The sequence below is a fragment of the Poecilia formosa genome, unplaced genomic scaffold (assembly GCF_000485575.1).
Source record: "Poecilia formosa unplaced genomic scaffold, Poecilia_formosa-5.1.2 Scaffold52, whole genome shotgun sequence".
In the NCBI taxonomy this organism is placed as follows: domain Eukaryota; kingdom Metazoa; phylum Chordata; class Actinopteri; order Cyprinodontiformes; family Poeciliidae; genus Poecilia; species Poecilia formosa.
In genome coordinates, this window is record NW_006799991.1 from 939161 (window position 1) to 958397 (window position 19237).

Below are 19237 nucleotides of genomic sequence, written 5' to 3' on the forward strand. Positions count from 1 at the left end.
TTCTTTCAAAGAAAGGCTTAAATGATGAAAGGGTTTACAGAAATAAACAAATATCAAAGGGACCACTTTACAGCTCAAAACGAGATGAAGACAGAGCTCATTAACGCGTATCCTGCTTCAGTCCACAAGTTGTGTAGGAAATCAACCATAAACCCCCAAAACCTTAATTCATATTACACAATTTAACCAGATTAAAAATGTTTACAGGCCAAATCTGTTATCTAATTGCAGTGTAACCAAAAATTGCTTCACTTGTTAGTTCTCAGTTGATATCAATTGAATTTTAGTAATCATCTTGCATTGTAATCTATTTTATTCGGCTGAAAAAGGAAGAAGACATATTGTTGTTCAACATAAAGAGCAACATAAACATGTGTCATCCAATAGTTTTAACTGTTTTTCCAAGATGCAACGTGAAGTTACAAAGTGTGAACCGTTGTAACAAAATAAATTTGTTGGATGCTCTTCCAATATGAACAGATTTTAACTGATTACATCAAAAATCCATCTTGCACCATAAATGTAGAAGCTTCTTTGTTATTCCATAACATGATATTAAAACCACTTTATGACTGAACGATTGTCTTACTACCGTTTTGACTAAAGTTGTGCCAAATGCTGATGAGATCAATCATGTATTCTCCAAAAACACTTAAAGTTTAACCAGATTTTCTGTAGTAAATACATAATTTAAATAGTAAACAACTTGGGTCCCAGGACAGAGCCTTGTGAACACCACTAATTATTAAATATTAAAACATTACAAATATTTAAATAACTTCTTAGCCAACAATTTGTCACCGCAAAAATGATTACCCGTAGTTGCTGCTTTATTTTCTCTATCTTTGGCACAGTTGGGTATTTTTCTCTGAATCTATACTGACACCCATCAATATCAGCACCCCACAAGTAACTTTGACGACTGAGGCTTCATTTTAGAAAGGAATCACTTGTTATTTTCTATGCTCACCTTCATCATCAGGACAATGGTGTTGAGAGCAATCATGGTCAAGACTGTATACTCAAATGATGGGGACACCACAAAATGCCACAGACGGTACTGGAACGTGTGCCGGTTCTGTGGCATGTATCGAGTCAGGGGCTTCGCGCTGATGGCAAAGTCAATGCACGCTCTCTGAAATCCAGGACAAAGAGAAGTGTTGACAGAGAGAGAAAAAAACCCCGTACCAGACCTGAAGTTAACATTTGCATGTCAGAAAGCTCACTTCATTTTTCTCGAGGCTGCACTCCTCCATCATCTTATCGCCCTGCTCTTGGAAGGTGATGATGATGAGAGCCACGAAGATGTTGACGAAGAAGAAGGGGAAGACAACAAAGTAGATGACGTAGAAGATTGACATTTCCATCCTGTTGCCGTGACTTGGACCCCTGTCTTCTTCTGTCACATCTACAGAGTGCTGCAGAACCCTGCAGAAAGAAGAAGAACCGCTTACGGTAACACTTTATTTGAAGGGGGGTGAATAAGACTGTCATGACACTGTCATAAACATGACATAACACCTGTCATGAACATGAATAAGTCTTCATGAATATTTATGACTGTTGTCATAAAGCGTCATTCGGTAAATTATGACACTTTTAATACAAAGTTGACATTATTCAAAATGTCTTTGTTATGACAACTTGACATTAACCAGGAAATCATTACTGATATAAATTTGTTATAAAAGAATTACTGATTGCATTTTAAAAATCAGGTAACTTTATGTTATTAAAGGTAAAGTTTAAACAGTAATGATTTCTTGGTTAATAGAGAAAATAGAGACTCGGAGCTGTTGAGGAAGATCTTGTGCGATGTTCTTCAACTCCTGCACAAATTTTCTCTTTATGTTGAATTAAACAGGCACAAGTTTCACACTGAGTAAACTGTAACCAGATTTTCCAATATATTTTTTATCTATTTGTGACATTTTTGTTCTAACTTGCTTCCAACTCGAAGCAAGTTAGAAACAAGTTTGAGAACGACTGCTCATATTTTCATAATCAAAGCCATGTTTAATTGTTAATAAAAACATGTCCCAGATTATTAAGGTTACAACACATCGGCCTGCTTAGTAGAGAAAAGTGATGTGTGGGATTGCTCTTTGTGAATTTTCTCATGAATTGGCCAGAATCCAGTGGATCACTCACTGAGGCCAGCCCTCTCCGGTGGAAACAGTGAAGAGTGTGAGCAGAGCCCAGATGACATTGTCGTAATGAAACTCGTGCCTCTTCCAGTCTCTCTTTTTCACCTCTTTTTTATCCTTCCCATAGTCGATGTAGTAACCCCTAAAGATAGAGAACAAAATAGTTGAGCTTCTCATCGAAACTTGAGTAGAAATGTACTAAAATGTACAAAAAAAAAGAGAGAGAGTAGGCACAGAGCCATAAACATCCAATGTTATTGAAAATCAGAAAATATAACGATAAAGAAATCGCAATTAGTAAATTGGAAATTTGGATGTAAAGAGGAAGAATCTAAACTATGATTACTGGCAGTCTTTCTCCGTGTCCTTTGAACTGTCGGTGCAATAGAAGAACTTCCCCTTGAAAAGCTGCACAGCGATGACGGCGAAGATGAACATGAAAAGCTTGTAGACAATCAAAATGTTGAAGACGTTTTTCAGAGACGTCACCACACAGTCAAACACCGCCTGAAAGAAAAGGGAAAGAGATGCAAAAAACATTCAGATCAAGGATGAACTTTGGTTCAGAGTTGCAGAGGCTGACAACCTATTTTCACCGTATTTCACATGTTTGACTTGTGTCTTAATGCCTTTTTTTTTAAATCATCATTTCAATGTTTTTCATTCATAGGTCCGCCTCAATAGTAGACAGCAAAACTCAAACATCTGACCTGATTTTAAATATATAAGCTTAAAATTCAGAAAATAAATAAATAAATAAATAAATAAATAAATAAATAAATAAATAAATAATAATGAAGCATTTTATTTGTCAGCATCTGTCAAAACACCCAAGGACACTTTATAACATTAAAAAACACAAATTAAACAGTAAAGAAATGGCTACAAGACACAAAACCGCAAAAATAACTACACCGTTAAAGTGATTGGTAAAAACAAAAAATAAAGGAGTTATTAACAATGCCTTTATACTCCACTCCATCTGACCATTTTAACATATTTGTTTTTTTTCCCACAATTGGCTGAAAATAAGCAACCCATCCAATGATTGAAAATGTAAAATTTTGAGTAAATAAAGAATAAATGTTGTGCGCCAAATAGTTTTCTCTTTTTTATGCAGCTTTAATTCTTGTTTGTTAATTTGGCTAAACTGAATAGGTTTATTGATATGTAAATATTTTTCTATATGTTAGAAATACATCCATACTGAATGATTTAGCCAAATTCTCTTTCAACGTTTTAAAGATAAATATGCAGAATAGGATAAGAGCTGGTGTGTGTTTGCAATTTTGTATACTTTTTATCAATGTTTTCCTGTTGAATTAATCTAATTGGACATGAATAAATCGAACAGGTCTAACTAACGGCACAAACAAAGACAGGCCCAATCTAACCTTGAGCTTAGGAAGTCGTTTGATGGTCTTCAGAGGTCTGAGGACACGCAGCACTCTCAGAGATTTGATGGTCTTTATGTCTCGCCCTTTGTTGTTTCTGAGCAGAAAAACGCAGTGTTATCACACAACCTCTGTGTTACGCAAACATTTCAGCTACTAACGCTTGTCTCAACTTGTAAAAGCCAGTGTCTGCACAAAATTATTTGCTAAAAGTTACTTTTACCCCATCACGTTGCTATGGGTCGGTCCCACAGAGGGCATCGTCAAAGAAAGAGAAAAACAACAGTGGATTAATTACACAGCTACAGTTACAAAGCAATTAATAAATAGAAAGAAGCAAAAATGTCTTTGTGCAGAACTTAATGTGGTTTAAAATTTTTCACATTATGCTGATTTGTACGTATTGCATGTTCAGAATGCTAGTCGGAAATTTTAAATACTTGGTTTACATACGATAATGAAAACGTTTCTTCTTTACACATTTATACATGTATTTATAAATACAGTCAGAGCAAGGGTTGGTCTGTTCACTAGATAAAATTGTCAAATGTCAGGAGTATTTCTCAAATGTCTTCAGAGATGCATCAAAAACCAATTGGCAGGACGATCATATAAGGCGTTCCAGGCACATTCGACGAAGAGCTGATGCTCATCAGCTTTAGAAAGGAGTTTTGCATTCGTGACTTTCTTGCCTAACTTCATATAAAGCAATAACAAAGTACAACCTCCTCAAAGACATGTAAACAAAGCCGGTTAACTCAGGACGAGTACAGGACTAGATCATGCGACTTACGTGAGGGCAAAGGCCACCAGTGCTCCCACCACAACGATGAAGTCCAAGATGTTCCACAGATCTCTGAAGTAGGAGCCGTCATGGAGGATCAGACCCTGGTGAATCATCTAAAGACCACACACAGTCACATCACATGAGATCTGGGTGATGTTTTAGCCAAAAGCTGAATGGGATTTGATTTGTTTCTTAGACTCACTTTTTAAGTTACTAAGACAATTTAGCCTAATTTTGCCCAGACAAATAAAATTTTAAAATATTAACTTGCTCACCTTTATGATCATTTCAAAGGTAAAGACTCCGGTGAACACATAGTCAAAGTAACGTAGAACCTGTAAAAGTCAGACAAAGATGACAACAGATGAAAAGATTATCAGGAACATTTTAATTCAAGTTAATAATATAAGCCCAGCTAACAACCTCAGTTTGGACATTTTTAAAATATTTTTTTTTCTTGAATACATTAATTATGTCAATTTTCCTCACAATATTCTGATCATCGTATATAATCAGTAGGATATGAATTCCTAATTTCAGCCATTTCTTTGGTTTCTCTTCACCACCTAGTTCAAAATACGGATGTTTAGAATCAGATTTGGAGCAAAAAGCATAAACACCAAGTTTATGTCTCCCTGCAGTGTTTCTCTTTACAATCTCATTGCTCATCTTAAAAGTCGTAACTCGCTTTGAAGCTAAACACAGAGTAAACTTCAGATCTATTTTTCAGATACCATAAACAAACCTCACAAAGCTCTGGCACTACTACAGCCAATCAAATATCGTTGTTGGCATGCTAGTACAAGCAGAAGTTTCTGGTGACTTCTTTTTAATTAACATGCCATCTATTTTCCAATGTTTCCCTTACAAACACACCTAACAATATTGAAAGTATTACAAATTATGTGTTAATATATTTCAACTAAAAGAACTATTGGATCCATATAAAATCTTCAGGGTGTCTCACAAAGCAGATGTTTGCACTGAAGTGTCTCGAACCTTATTCCAGTCTGATGATGTGGCTATGGGGTCTTCTGCAGCCAGCGCTATGCTACTAGCAGCTATCACCAGCAGGATGCACATTTCAAAGTACCTGAGGTTCACCACATATTGACATGCTCGACGCATCCTGGTGGGAAAAAGAGGAGACTGTTAAGAGTGAGTCAACACCTTTAGCTAATAGGGAGCATGGGAACTCAACAGGAACAGCAGAATTAAAGAGACAAATATATAGTTTAAAAAGAATCAACATGTATTATACAAGATGACAGTGATGATGATAACTTTGTTATCAGATATTTAGGTAAATAATTCACTCACTGATTCAGCTCTGCCTATTTACCAGGAATTATGTTCGCTGCCAAGTTGCTAAGCAACCAATTAACACTCTGTGGCCTCTGTCCAATCACCAGCTTTATCAACCTTCTCAATTAACCCTTCAAAGTCAGACATGTTTATTTGATGCTTGATTATTTCCTGAACAATTTATAAGTCTTTCTTAAAGAAATAAAAAAAAAAATTAAATTTTTTTTAAAGCAGCACTATTTCTAATCCAAAACCAAAATGATCGAACTTGTAGCTCACGGGTTGTCAGGTTTGAAGATGAACATGCTGTCTGGGATCACAGTGTTGACAGGTTTCGTCTCTTCTGCCTCTTCCTTCTCTGACTTGCAGGTTTCAGAGTCCTTGTTGTTGACTAGAGAAGGTCAAAATAAGAAAATTAAGTTCATCCTCTCACTACTTTTTCCCATTTGGGAGGTTTTCTTGAGCTGAATAAAACTATGTGCAGTATTGAAGACCTGACACGGGTCCTGGAGAAATAAAACTTCCTTTTGGCCAAAATGTGGCTAAATCAGATCACCAGGTTCTTGAAATAAAATAAAGGGATCTAACCACTAATCTGCCATTCATTCCATCAGTTTTACTTAATTATTTTAACATATCAGAAAAAAGACGTTTTAAAAAAATATATATATTTCCAAGCAGCAAAACAAAGGAACTCTTCATCATCTGAAAGCAACACAGTGCGCTCCTACCTGTGATGGTGGAGAGTTCAAGAGACGACTGCAAGTCAGGCACCTCGACGACGACACTGGAGCTGAGCTTATTGTGGTCCAGCTCCGACTCCTTTTCTTCATTGCCATCCTCTGGTTTGTTGGGTACCAGCAGCTCAGACTGGTTCAGAGCGTTGTCTTGCTTCAGAGGGCAGAGGTCACCAAAGAGGACGTCTCCCTCGTTACGGTTAGCCAGTCTGTAGTCACAACAAGACAAACACAAGAGTGGAACGGTATGTGCACAGATGTGCAACAACCCACATTCTGGTGTTGGCATTTCAATAAAAGTCACGAGGAAGAGCATTATGGCAGCAAAGCAGGAGAGAAAAGTAAAACCGGCAACTACAGCAATTTGGTTTTATTCAGCAGATGAAAAGAAAGGTTTGTCTATTGCCAGACACTCATTTCAAGCTGAATGTAGAGTTTGTAGTTAAGAGTTAATTAATGCAAATAAATAATTGCTCATATGACATTTAATAAACATTTTTCAGCTCATCTCTCATCTGAAGATTCTTACTTTAGAGGGATGAAGGTGGTTTGTTTAGATGCATGAAATTTTGTACTTTATTAAAAAAACAAAATAACTTATCGTGGTTCATACGATCCGTCATAAAATGAATGTAAAAATATCTGCATCCTCTGTCATTTAGATTTTCATACAATATAATTTAGAAATAAACGGACTTGTTGGTGGATGGTTTCAGGAACAATATGAGGTAATATGATGGATTTTTTTCTAAGCGATGGCCATCGCTCTGAACATTTCTCCCACCAAACAAGCTTAAACGCATCAGTCACTGATCATCTCACCTGCTCTGCTCGTGCAGCTCTCCGTCTTCGTTCTCAGGCTGTGCTCCCTTCTCCTCGACTGTTTCCGAACTCGTTCTGCTTTCTCCAGCATCACAGCTGCCGTCTAACTTTCCTTCATTTCCAGGAGAGGACGCTTGATTTCTGGTGCCGTTCCGATGGTCACAATGATGGCCCCTTCGGCCCCTGATCTCAATGTGACCTCCTTTCTCAGGGGTCAGAGAGTCAACGTTATCTGGAGGTCTGAACTTTTTCACATGCCTGTGTTGACGTTCCACATTCAGTCTCGGGCTTCGGCGCTCGGAGACGTGTTTGTGGCCAAGGCCCGGCTTTTTGTTTTCCCCGGTGGATTCGGATTCAGGAGGTTCTGGTAAGGTCAGGCACGGTGCGTTTGTAGGATCCAGACACTCTGATTCCAGCACTGCCATAGGAGGCTCAGGAACGTCACCAGGAACAGCGGCATCCAGGGGCGCAGAGGAGCCCGGGGGCTGGCTCTGAGCCGGTGAGGCCAGAGGGTCAGTCGGCTGCTTCACGCTCCCGGATGGCGTGTGCTGCACGGCTTTCCTGTGCAGCGACAGGGGACGTCCGTGAACTGAAGCAGGGGGGCCGTCTTTTTCCTCACTGGGACTGCTGAACAAGATCTCTCGGCTGGACATCTGCCGGTGTCTCCGCAGCTGGCTGGTCCTCTGCTCCCAAACAGACATGGTCATCCTTTTCCTCCTCTCCCTCCTGGACATGAAAGAGTTAGAGGGTTTGAGTGGTGGCGGTGGGCGGCCCTCCCTCATACCGCCCTGGGCCTCCTCCAGGGAGTAGGAGTAGGTCGGCCGGCTGCGGTGAATGGCTCTTTTCCTGTACAGGTAGGGCCGCCTCCTCCGGCTTCCCCTGGGAAGAATTAGACAAGACATATGATCAATACAAATTGAATCAAACCGGTATTTAAGATGTTTAATAGAACCACAACTTTATAATTTCGTCCATGACATACTAGACAATTTGATTCACCTTGATACTAGTCAGACACAGGCTTGCATGCAGTGTTTTTACCAACAAGTTGATGTGAGGGAAGTGTCACCGTAGTTTTTGTTAAATGATATATAAATATTAAATTAAACATGTAAGCTGAATGTTAGTACGTTTGTTGGAACCAAAGAGTTATTTTTGCTTCAGCACAAAATCATTTACAGTGGGAAATGTACAAGTCCTGGACTTGAAGATTTATGTCTCCACTATATTATTTTTCATGTTTTGCTGTTTTCTGGAAAAAGAATAAAATACTTTAACACAAAAAGCGAAAATCAACATCTCATTATAAAAAAAACAAATAAAAAACGATATCCCCCTTCACAGCTAGATGTTATAGATGTAGCATCTTAAAAACACACACTTTTTTAAAAAATATTACTTAATTTATTACTTTGTTTGTTTATTTATCTTATTTGTGTATTAAATTTCTTAATTTGAGTCTGAATTTTGTACCACAAACAAGAAAATGTGGTATGACAATAAAAAAAAATCCTTGAATCCTTAAATTTCTGTCTCTTTGGTCCTCTGTTTCGTTTAATTGATAAGTATTTAGATTGTTGGGGCAAATAGTTATCGCTTGTGTTTGTTTATGTGTGTAGATGAACTGTCATTCTAACTTTGGAATAACAAATGGATTTGAGCTGAAATTTTGCACCAAACCAAGTTGTTTTTGTGCATTTTGTGTGCATTAATGCAATTTCCTCCGAGCAAATAATTTGTTACGACAAGAAAATGATTCTTTTCCTCATGTCAGTGAGATGTTTTTTCCTCATTAGCAGAGGACAACAATTAAAAGAAAACATGTAAAATATTTATAGTGGGGTTGTCGGTTCCTGGCCTCCATGACTCTGTGACTGTAATAACATAAATAAACAGAGCGATGCAGAATGAAATTGGCTGAGTTGATTCGAGACATTTTTATGGTCTGAAATCAGGTCGGAGAGGTGGACAGGACAGCATAGGACAGAGCATGGACAGATGACTGACTGAGGGACTCGGTTTAGCAGATCAAGCACAGGTGAGTGAGAGAGTCAGAGAGCTGAACAGACAGTGTTACTTACTGGAGCGTGGACTCTCGTGCGGTCCGTGTTACCAATGAGCGATTGGTTGAAAACAAGACATTAGTGCTTTCGTGAGCAGAGACAAAACAGGCCAGGAGACACACAACAAAAAAAATGGCATCTTATTCAAAGACTGGTGGCTGCAAACAAATCAACTCCACACCAGTCGCTTTTAGTCGTTATCCATCGCCTGAGGATAAAACCCTTTAGAGCAACACACATAAATAATTGATCCAAACTTATTACACGATGTTATCTAATCTGTTTAGTGCTGTTTGTAACTAAGACTTGGGGTTTTTTCTGGTGTGTGTCTCCTCTGGAGCCAAGCAAGCACACTGACAAACATGATGGTTACAGCATCAGAAAAAAACATTTAAAAAACATTTATAAACGTCAACATTGATAGAGAGACACTCGGATCAAACGGTATGAAAACACACATATGGGCTCCGTCAGCAAAAACACAGGAAAGAATAATTCATTTTTGAGGAAAACCAACCAAGCTGGGATGCAGCTCAGAACACCACGCGATTCAGACATGCGGATAAATTTAAATAAGGAAATTCATGTGCAGAGCATCTCCATGTCAGATTAAAATGGTTGAGCGGTATTTGTCGGGGGAGTTAAAGGCGTAATAATGGAAGAAAAATAACACATGCACACTGCTTTGCTTTGAATGAGAAGCGTTTTTAAGTTACTCTGTGTGTTTTTTTAGGTCGTTTTTTTTTTTGCTTTCTTTGATCATGCAGACCTTATGACATGCAGCTCTAAATGAAAACCATTATCTGACTTCAACATGCAGGGGCTCTTTGAGTTCAGCAGCTGGTGTCATGCAAGTTTCTGCAACACCGTCAGGGCAAAGCGTGTTTAACTTTTTGCTTACATCTTAGATCAAAACCCTAACGGTTCAGAGAATGATCTTAAAATTTAGATGCCAACCCTGATGACCTCTTGACAATCTCACCATTCCTTTAGCCTCTGACAGAAAAAGCTAATCCTGACGTAATTTTCTGTCTAGCTTTTCTTCCGTTGGCTAGCTTTGAAGCAAAAAGCAAGGAAGAATACAGTGCCATACTAAAGTATTCATGCCTCTTTAACTGTTCTACATTTTTTGTCACGTTACAAGCAGGAATGTATTGTAAGAGCGGAAATACTATTTAAGGAGTTGTTGTCAATTTTTTTTTCCATACACCAGCAAATTAGATTATCATGACAAACTAGAAAAAATGGAAACATAATTTTCAAAATCTTTTACAAATGAAAATCTGAAAAGTTTGACTTTTTGGATTTTAAATCTCATTTACAGTGATATTCCTAAATAAATTCTAGTACAATCAGTGACTTCTGAGGCCCCCACCCGTCCTGAACAAAAGAACCCCCCACAGCATAATGCTGCCACCACCATGTTTTACTGTCAGCATTTTAATATCAGCCAAAAAGTAAAAATGTTGACCTCATCTGATTAGAGCACCACGTGTTTGTAGCGTCTACTTGCAAATTCCTTATGGTGTTCTTCATGACTTTCCTGACGCTCTTGAAATTGTGCCATATTCTTTTCATTTTCAGATGATGTGTTGAATGATCTGTGAAAAGTTTAATGTTCTGCACAACTTTGTCCTGACTTATCTGCTCTGCTTTTTGGTCTTTGTGATGCTATTTGCTCACTAATTTTTTTCTCACAAATGTTTCATTTAAACACAGATTAACTCCATTTGTGCACACCATGCTTTTCAGATTCTTCTTCTTTTTTTTTTTGCAAAATATTTTGGAAACCTTGAGGTTTTGGATTGTAACATAACAAAATATAGAAAATGAAAGGGTTTGAGCACTTTAGCAAATTCTTGTAGTAAAGAGGGACTAAAACAGTAACTATCCCAGGGATCAAGTTTAGTTGGAGCTCAGTGGGTCATGTTGATAAACTCTGTGCAAGCTCTTCCACATGCCCATGCAAAAAAACAAAAAAAAACCAAAAAAAAAAAAAAAACCAGCTCCTTGTTTCACAGCGTGCATACAGAGTTTTCCACTCCTGTTCATGCACATGCACTTCCAGGATGTATGACAAGGCAAAGTGCAATTAGATACTGAAAAACAAAATCTATTCTGCAAGTAGAAAAGACAAAGTCATGTTACTAGACCAATCAAATTATCCACATCCAGCTCTGTAAACTGGCTCATTAGCAGTACTAAATAAAAACACAGTGGTCAGTCCATTATGCCGTTTTCACACAACAACCCAGAGGAAAAAAACAGCCAAAAACTCTTAATCTTTATTCATGGATGTTTTGCCTGTTCAGCAAAGCGTATTTCTTCAGTAATTCAAAACAAAACAATTGACAAACCATATTTTAATGGCGACAGAAACTCAAAACTAGATAGCTGAGTCCTTGGCACACATTCCCAAATGAGGGAAAGGAGAGAGAGAGAGAGAGAGAGAGAGAGAGAGAGAGAGAGAGAGAGATAAAGGAATATGGAGGAGGTCAAGCAGAAAAAAGTTGCACACATAACTTACTCTGAAGACATGAAGGAGGAAAGCGGTCCGACCTCCTTTGCTTTCTGCAGAGCATGCTTCTGGTTGAAAGCTGCCTCTGCTTCTTCTTCATCCTGATCAAAATAAATAATAAAAGACACCTGAGCAACTCGACCACATGAGTGTTCCAGGAATTGATCAGAATCGAAGAGATGGGGCTGAAGAATGACAGAAAACACATCAGATTAGGTATGTTCTGTTTAGTTGTATTACCTTGGTAAGTTCTTGTGCATTGGCCAGGTTATCCACAGCAATGGCCAAGAAGACATTCAGAAGAGTATCTGGTCACACATATGTTAAGGAGGCTCAACCCATCAGCTACTGTTTATTAAAACAAAACTGGAAAAAAAACGTTGAAATTGAGGTTGGAGCTGCAATTGCACAGAAACAAAGTTCGTCAGAGAGCTGACTCATTGGGAACTGAATGCAAATTCAAGCTACACTTTTCCCAAGTTCCACCTTTTTATGTGTAACAAAATATTTTTTATTCTTTTTCTTCACAACTATGCACCAGTTTATGCACATAAACCCCCGATAAAATAATGTGATGTAACGTGGCAAAATGTGCCGAAGCTGAAGAGATACAAACGCTTCAGCGAGGCAGAGTAATAAATCCTCACGGTGAGTGAAAAATTACAAGTAAAGATGGCAACAAAATTGACTGCAAATTGCAAAAAGTGGATACAGTTTCCGAAAAGAGTAAGAACTATAAAATAGATGGAGGACCACATCCCCGACTTCACTCCTCCTTGGGAGCGAATACCGTTATACATGACCTCATTCCAGTCCTCTCCAGTCAGGATCTGTACAAACATGCCCACACAAAATGATAGAACATCTGTACAACCATCCTGAACTCTTATGAGCTCAGCTGCAGATTTTACTGTCAGTAGTAATTTGTCACTTTTGCTTTCAGACCTGAAACACAGTCATAATGGCTGCAGGAAAGGTGTCAAAGTTTGTTGGTGTGTAGTCTTCAAAGATGAACCTGTAGAAAAGACAAGATATGCCCTGTGCTGTCAGGATACGTCTTAATTAGTTCATTTAGAAAGCATTTTCTCTTCTTCCTACTGAGGAAAGTTTATCACAAGAACACACTGGTCTATTTCTGCAAATTTTATGAACGTGTCAGCCAGAGAGAAACAACTCCGGGTAAAACAAGGAGCAAAACATGTCGGCTACAGAGGTCTCATATCTTCACTCGGTGAGTTGGTGTAGTGAAAACAAAATTTCCAATTTCAATATGTTAACCTTCCTCTGAATCTACGCAACCAGGGATAATTACCTCTTTGGCAATTTAACATATTTTCTGATATTTCACAGAAGTATTCCAAATAAGTGGAGATCTAAGCTCAATGAAGGGGACTGTGAAGTTACCTGCCACCAAAAAGCTGCATGCCAAGGAGTGCGAAGACAACAATGAAGAGAAAGAGAAGGAAGATCAGGGAGATGATGGACTTCATGGAGTTCATCAGAGACACAACCAGGTTTCTCAGAGACGCCCAATACCTTGACAGTAACCAAATATCAAATTTCTGTTAAAATCTAAAAACACAGCATTTCTGATTCAAGCTTTGTGCAGCAGAAAGACATTGAAATTAAATGTACTTACTAAATATAATCAAAATTGTCACTGCACAACTCTATACATGGAGAAAAACTTCTTAAAGCCTTTTTTGTTGTTTACAAGAAGCATCGATTTTAATTTTAATTGAATTAATTTATTACCACAACTAATGCATGCATGCAAAAAAAAAAAATACATGGCAACACACTCTAGAGGTAAACATATAAAGTCACTCCACAACTTTGATCATCATTAATAAAAAAAAAAATGCTGGTATAAATTGTGTTAGTTGGAACAATGAGTGTGCACGATGAGATTGGAGTAGAATCAGTCTTGATACAAATTTAAACAGCTCTTAATAAACCCCAGACAACCTCTTCAAAGTCTTGCAAATGCAACTCAAGTTTGTACTGATTTTAATGTCCCTTGACTAGTGTGAAGGAAGCCTATAAATGGGAAAAAAGTCAAAAGAGCTGACGACTAACTTGGTGATTTTGAAGATCCTAAGCAGGCGGAGAGCGCGGAGGACACTGATACCAAATGACGTTCCTGGTCTGAAGAATCCCCACAGCACCTCAAAGATACTGCCAATGATTACCTGCAGTATGCAAAAGATGTGAACAGATTTATTAAAAATGTATGTTCTTATTTAAACCACAGCATCTTAACTGTGTGAACTACAAATGAAAAAGGAAAACGAGGCACTAACGCTGCAGTCAAAGCAGTTGAACGAGGAATGAAAGTAGAGACGCGGTCCCAAGCTGTACATCTTCAGGAACATCTCTGTCAGGAACAGAGCGAGGAACAGGAACTCTGCATAGTCTTTGAAAACACAAACACATGTTAACTACTTCCAGTGTTGCTAGTAGACATTTTCCTCACATTGTGTAGTCTTGATGAACTTACAAAGAAAATTGGACAGCCAGAAGGGCTGGTTGTGGTGCACAATGGCGACACACAGCGTGTTGAGAGCCACAAGGCCGAGAACTGTCCAGTAGAAAGTGTGCGTCTTCACCACGCGGCGAATGGAAATCCGCAGGAGACGCTCTTTACGTCGAAAATAGGCCGTTGGACCTCGCTTTGCACTCCGAACGCTGGCTCGGGCCATGGGCATGCCTTACAGGAGGGACAGTGGGAAGATGCAGAGAAAAGCTGCGGTCTAGCAGCACTTACACAGCATGGCGCTAACAACAATGACAAATCCATTTTAAACCGCTGCAAAGTTCAAGTGGAGTGGAGTTTAACTTCCAGTTGAAGTGCAAATATTTCAGATTATATCCACTCACCCACAGAAGTGATATCTCCATAATGTTCCTCCCCTGACTGGCCCTGATGCACATCCATGCCTCTCCTCTTTATGGTGGTTGCTCGCTTCAACACTAAAGACATAAAAGGGTCCAGTGGCCGGCTGTTCAACGTTTAAACCAACATATTGTAGGTGAAACACAAGCTTAAAGGTTAAATCATTTTGAGCTCCTGGTTGTGAGGAATATTTGTTCAGTTTATTTCTTGAATCCATTGCAACAAAACTGTCTTTTGTGAGCCCACCTCCAGTGGCGCAACTACACATTATTCAGGTGGCGACAATACGTGAAGTGTAAAAATCGCTACATTTACCTCGTTATGTACGAGAGGTGAAGGAGCGTGAGGCGTGCTGAAGCGTATAGGAAAACATAATCGGTGCGTCGCCCCCTCAAGACGGGGTTTTGGCGCCCCCTCTGGTGCTGCGCCCCTATGCGTTGCATACGCTGCATACCCACTTTTTGCGCCTCTGCCCACCTCCATGTGTAAAACATGCAACAATGTCTGAACAAGGCAAGAAATCTGATCACTGAATGAATGCAAAACAACAAAGCAAATACAAATGGCCTAGAGCCCAACAAGCTAATGGGAATATGTAGTTCATTAATGTTGCTGCTAAATGAGACAAAGATGATCATCTAATTTTAAAGCAATGGGCTAATCACCTTCCTTTCAGCGAAATCTTAAAATATCTGTCAGGAGGAAAGCAGTGGTTCCAGATAACTTAACTGTGTATGCCTTTTCTCTGTTTAGGCAGTGTTTACATAGTGGCAAACCAAGCAGGACACAAACGCTAAAGCTCCTTACTGACAAATGTGCATACGATTACCTCTCATCTTATCAAATCCCGACTGACACCTTCCTGCTACCTCTGGATCTACTTGCAGTCAATATTTGCTCGAGGTCTTTTTAATAGGCCGCTGATCAAACACAAACATACGCAAAAATCCTGCTGCCGTTTCCCCACATAGCGGTGTTTGCTAAGGGCAGGAAGATTCAGTCCTGTCAACAGAAACACACATCCAGGCTGCTGCCTTTTCAGACCAGCGGTTGCTAAGGCAACAGCAAAGTGCCACCTTTCTTTATAATCAAAGCTATCAGAGCATCCACATTTATTTCCGTCGCCACTGAAGACACTTTCAATGCGCACAACAGATTTAAACTTCAGGGTTTTTCTTTTTTTACTTTACAGTGTCAGAGTGAACGGGTTGCACAGATAGAGGTCTTTGTAGCAGCTACAGTGGATTTCGGTGTGCCTGCGGGAAAATTGGCTGTGAAGTTTTTGCTGCAAAGTGCAGTCGACGCCTGAAGTAACTTCTACTCTGCTCCCAAAGGGCTTTGGGAGATGCCAGTCGGTCAATATGTGATAAATCCCTTCAGGTCCCATAAATAAAAAAGATTACTGTAGAGTTAAGAGGGTGAGTTATCCATCTGCTGATTGATAGATTAAACCAGGGATTTATGCATGTGTAGAGCTAAAACTTAAGGGTTTTGCAGGTTTGCCATATTAAAATAAATATTTGTCTAATGAAAGAATAAGCAAAAGAAATTTGTTAGTGCAGAGTAATAAAAACAGGATTTATGTCACTCTATCTCTGGAACTGGATGGATGTTGTCTTTGCAAAAGATTGCAGAAAAAGTGGTTATTTAAAGACGAGTACCGTGTACTGTTATTATTTTTTAGAACAGTTCAATTTGTCCGTAGTAATTAAAAATAAAGTTTCCATCGGGATCAACTATGCCTGTACTGGGAGGCTAAATTTGCATCAATCTTGTATTGCAGTGCAGGGTCACAAATTGGCAATTTCAAACATCAGATTATGCACATGTGTGACAATTTGTTGTAAGACATTCGCAAAGAAGCAAAAAACACAACAGAGACAGGATCAAGGAAGATCCTCCCAGCCAGCATGCCTAGGTGGGCCCCATGTGGGGGAAAGGAGGGCTGATATATGGACAAACCCATGTGGGCCACCACCATATAGGGCCCATATAGGGCCCATGTAGGGCCCATGTGGGCTGTGGCCCTACATGGGCAAACCCATGTGGGGCCATCGTGGAACCCGCGGACAAACCCATATGGGACCCATATGTCAGCCCTCCTATCCCCCACATGGGGCCCACCTAGGCATGCTGGCTGGGCTGTAATTTGCTCAATAACGTATCTTTTTAAATGGAATAGTTGTTGATGCTTCCTGCTCTGTGAGCCTTTTTGCTTAGACACAAAAAAAATATCATGTGCACAGCTCAAAACACGTTTGAAGGTTGTAAAAGTCACTAGTTGATTCACTTTGTCGGATAAAAAAAAAAAAAAAAAATTTAGTGACTCCTCTTAGTTTCAGCAAGCTGTTTTCAGAGATGACTGAAAGTATGGATGGTTGATGGAAATGGAATGACAAGACAGCATTTATGATCAAATTATTCACTCCAGCTTCAAATCTCACTTGATTTTTCAATCTGCACAACAGAAAGGAATCGCCTAACCTCCACCCCTAAATCTTAAGCTATACTTTGATTTCCAAGAATGCAAACCAGCCTATGATTAACAACTGATGCATGAGAAGCCATTTGAATTAAATCTTGTGGGGATATAACTGAAAGTGGATCTCAAGATTTATTGTGTGCATCCCTGCTAACTCACCATCAAGTGCAGAGGGTCCTGGATTCCTGTTCTCCTCTGCAAGCATAACTTCCTCTGGACAGAAAATAAAATGTTGAATCAGACGTGAGAATCTTGTCTGACAGAGACGGCCTCCCATTATTTCTAATCACATCTCTAGCTCGGATGCAGCAAAACAAAAAGTTGACATGCCGCACGAAGTAGTGAACAGAGGACAAAATTAATCATAAAAAATATTTATTAATGTTCCCATTGTTGTTGAGAATAAGCATTTCCGTAACTTGGACTAGACCCACCAGCTCGGTCAATCCAAGCGCGGTAGCCGTTCAGCTCTCTTTCAATCTGCTGCTGGCGTCTCAGCTTCATGAAAGCCCTGCGATTTTCCACTCTCTCCCTCTCTTTGGCAAATTCTCTGAAATAACCAAACCAAATCACAAAACAATGATTGTTGATGGAACGAAACCTTTGCAGCCTTGAAACAAATAAACCCTCTGTTGTTGTTTTGTTCTGTACAATAAGCCCCTCTTACTGCTCAACCAAATGCAGGACGGGAAGAAAGTTAAAGGAGGCCATAAAAGCAAAAGGGTTGTCTATTGCTCTTTAAATTTTTCTTTTTAAAATCTAAAAGTTGTTATGTTTTCTCCAAACTGGGTGGTTCTGTCTTGCGGTCTGACTTCTGGCTACTGATTAAGGAATAAGCACAACAGAAGTCATAGAAGTGAAGGCACTCATTTAATTTCTCTGATTCATCGGTGTGAAGCAGGACCTACCCAGAGAGGACTCCCAGCACCAGGTTCAGGACGAAGAAGGAGCCGATGATGATGAGGGGGATGAAGTACAGCCAGTTCCAGGTGGGACCCAAGGCATCATTGGTCTGAAATGTCAAAATAAGATCAAAACTCCATCAAGTACAAAACAATCCCAAAGGTACGTAGCTAGTAGCTATTGAACATGCATCTTAAGTGATGGCAGGGAGATGTGTGCAGACATTTTTCTTTCCTCTGAGTGCAAAAACTGAAAACAAATAGGTTTCTTTTTTTTTTATTTAGTTAATTTGTAAGTAGTTCATTCTGAAACAGTCATAAAATCTATTAGCATCAGATTATTAGAGACTGATAAAGATGCAGGGTCCATCCACGTGGTAAAGCCTTTACTTCCCTGTGAGTCGGATTTCGTGGATCCACCTCGTAAGAATCCTCAAAGAATTTGAAGCTGACCAGAACAGCATCATGAGAGGCAGACATGTGAACTTACATTGTAGAGCACAGTGGTCCATCCCTCCATGGTGATGCACTGGAAGACAGTGAGGACTGCAAACAGGATGTTGTCAAACTGGGTGATGCCGTCATTAGGTCCAATCCAGGTCTCTGAGCAGGCGTACTTGGCCGGACACTGACGCACGCCACACGGGAAGTCGTACTCAGACGAGTCCACTGTCTCGTTTTCTGAGCAGAAAGGACAAAGTCAGATGCTGAAGGGTTATCTTCTCGTGCCGTAAATGATGCCATGCAGTAAACTGACAACTTTTGTAAAGAAAATAAAAACGTCTCACATCTCACGCCTTTAAACTATAGCACATTATATGAAAGAGGCTTTACGTTACAAGCACGGATATCCAATGTCTGACAATTCAGTGACAGAAAATATTCACTTCAGTCTATTTTTTGTTTTGTTTTGTTTTGTAGCTGTCCATCCAGCTCAAGTGAAATTGGGGGCAGCTTGGAGGTTAATAACAGCTATGAGCTGAACAATAACTCATTGTGCTGAGCTGCATTGTTCGTTTTGTTTGTAAAAGCCGTTTTGGCTCGATGAAGTCTCCAGGTGCAGCCTTACACGCTGTGTGTGCTTCTGCTTTTCTGGTTGTGACAGCACAGTAGAGAAGCTGCTTATCGAGTTGCTCCAACCTGCACAGCCAGAGATGCTTGAATAATAACACAAAAAGCAGCTA

At 39.5% G+C, this 19237-nt stretch overlaps 1 protein-coding gene across 3 annotated transcripts in view; it reads right to left on the reverse strand.

Annotated features, from left to right (window-relative positions):
• cacna1ea (calcium channel, voltage-dependent, R type, alpha 1E subunit a) overlaps positions 1 to 19237 on the reverse strand; it is a 98747-nt gene that overhangs the window by 12536 nt on the left and 66974 nt on the right. For 2 of the 3 annotated variants that reach the window (XM_016671808.1, XM_007552798.2), the window contains exons 8-32: positions 18544 to 18734; positions 18060 to 18163; positions 17586 to 17701; positions 17311 to 17364; positions 14654 to 14746; positions 14274 to 14483; positions 14077 to 14189; positions 13853 to 13965; positions 13178 to 13309; positions 12719 to 12788; positions 12486 to 12603; positions 12014 to 12081; positions 11783 to 11874; positions 7193 to 8071; positions 6365 to 6579; positions 5913 to 6024; positions 5328 to 5457; positions 4604 to 4663; positions 4335 to 4441; positions 3765 to 3776; positions 3542 to 3638; positions 2494 to 2654; positions 2152 to 2289; positions 1227 to 1428; positions 971 to 1135 (exon numbers count right to left, since the gene is read on the reverse strand). In XM_016671808.1, coding sequence (XP_016527294.1) covers positions 971 to 1135; positions 1227 to 1428; positions 2152 to 2289; positions 2494 to 2654; positions 3542 to 3638; positions 3765 to 3776; positions 4335 to 4441; positions 4604 to 4663; positions 5328 to 5457; positions 5913 to 6024; positions 6365 to 6579; positions 7193 to 8071; positions 11783 to 11874; positions 12014 to 12081; positions 12486 to 12603; positions 12719 to 12788; positions 13178 to 13309; positions 13853 to 13965; positions 14077 to 14189; positions 14274 to 14483; positions 14654 to 14746; positions 17311 to 17364; positions 17586 to 17701; positions 18060 to 18163; positions 18544 to 18734 — 3752 coding nt within the window. The remainder of the gene's footprint in view (positions 1 to 970; positions 1136 to 1226; positions 1429 to 2151; positions 2290 to 2493; positions 2655 to 3541; positions 3639 to 3764; positions 3777 to 4334; positions 4442 to 4603; positions 4664 to 5327; positions 5458 to 5912; positions 6025 to 6364; positions 6580 to 7192; positions 8072 to 11782; positions 11875 to 12013; positions 12082 to 12485; positions 12604 to 12718; positions 12789 to 13177; positions 13310 to 13852; positions 13966 to 14076; positions 14190 to 14273; positions 14484 to 14653; positions 14747 to 17310; positions 17365 to 17585; positions 17702 to 18059; positions 18164 to 18543; positions 18735 to 19237) is intronic. The other variant, XM_016671809.1, reaches the window with a different exon arrangement.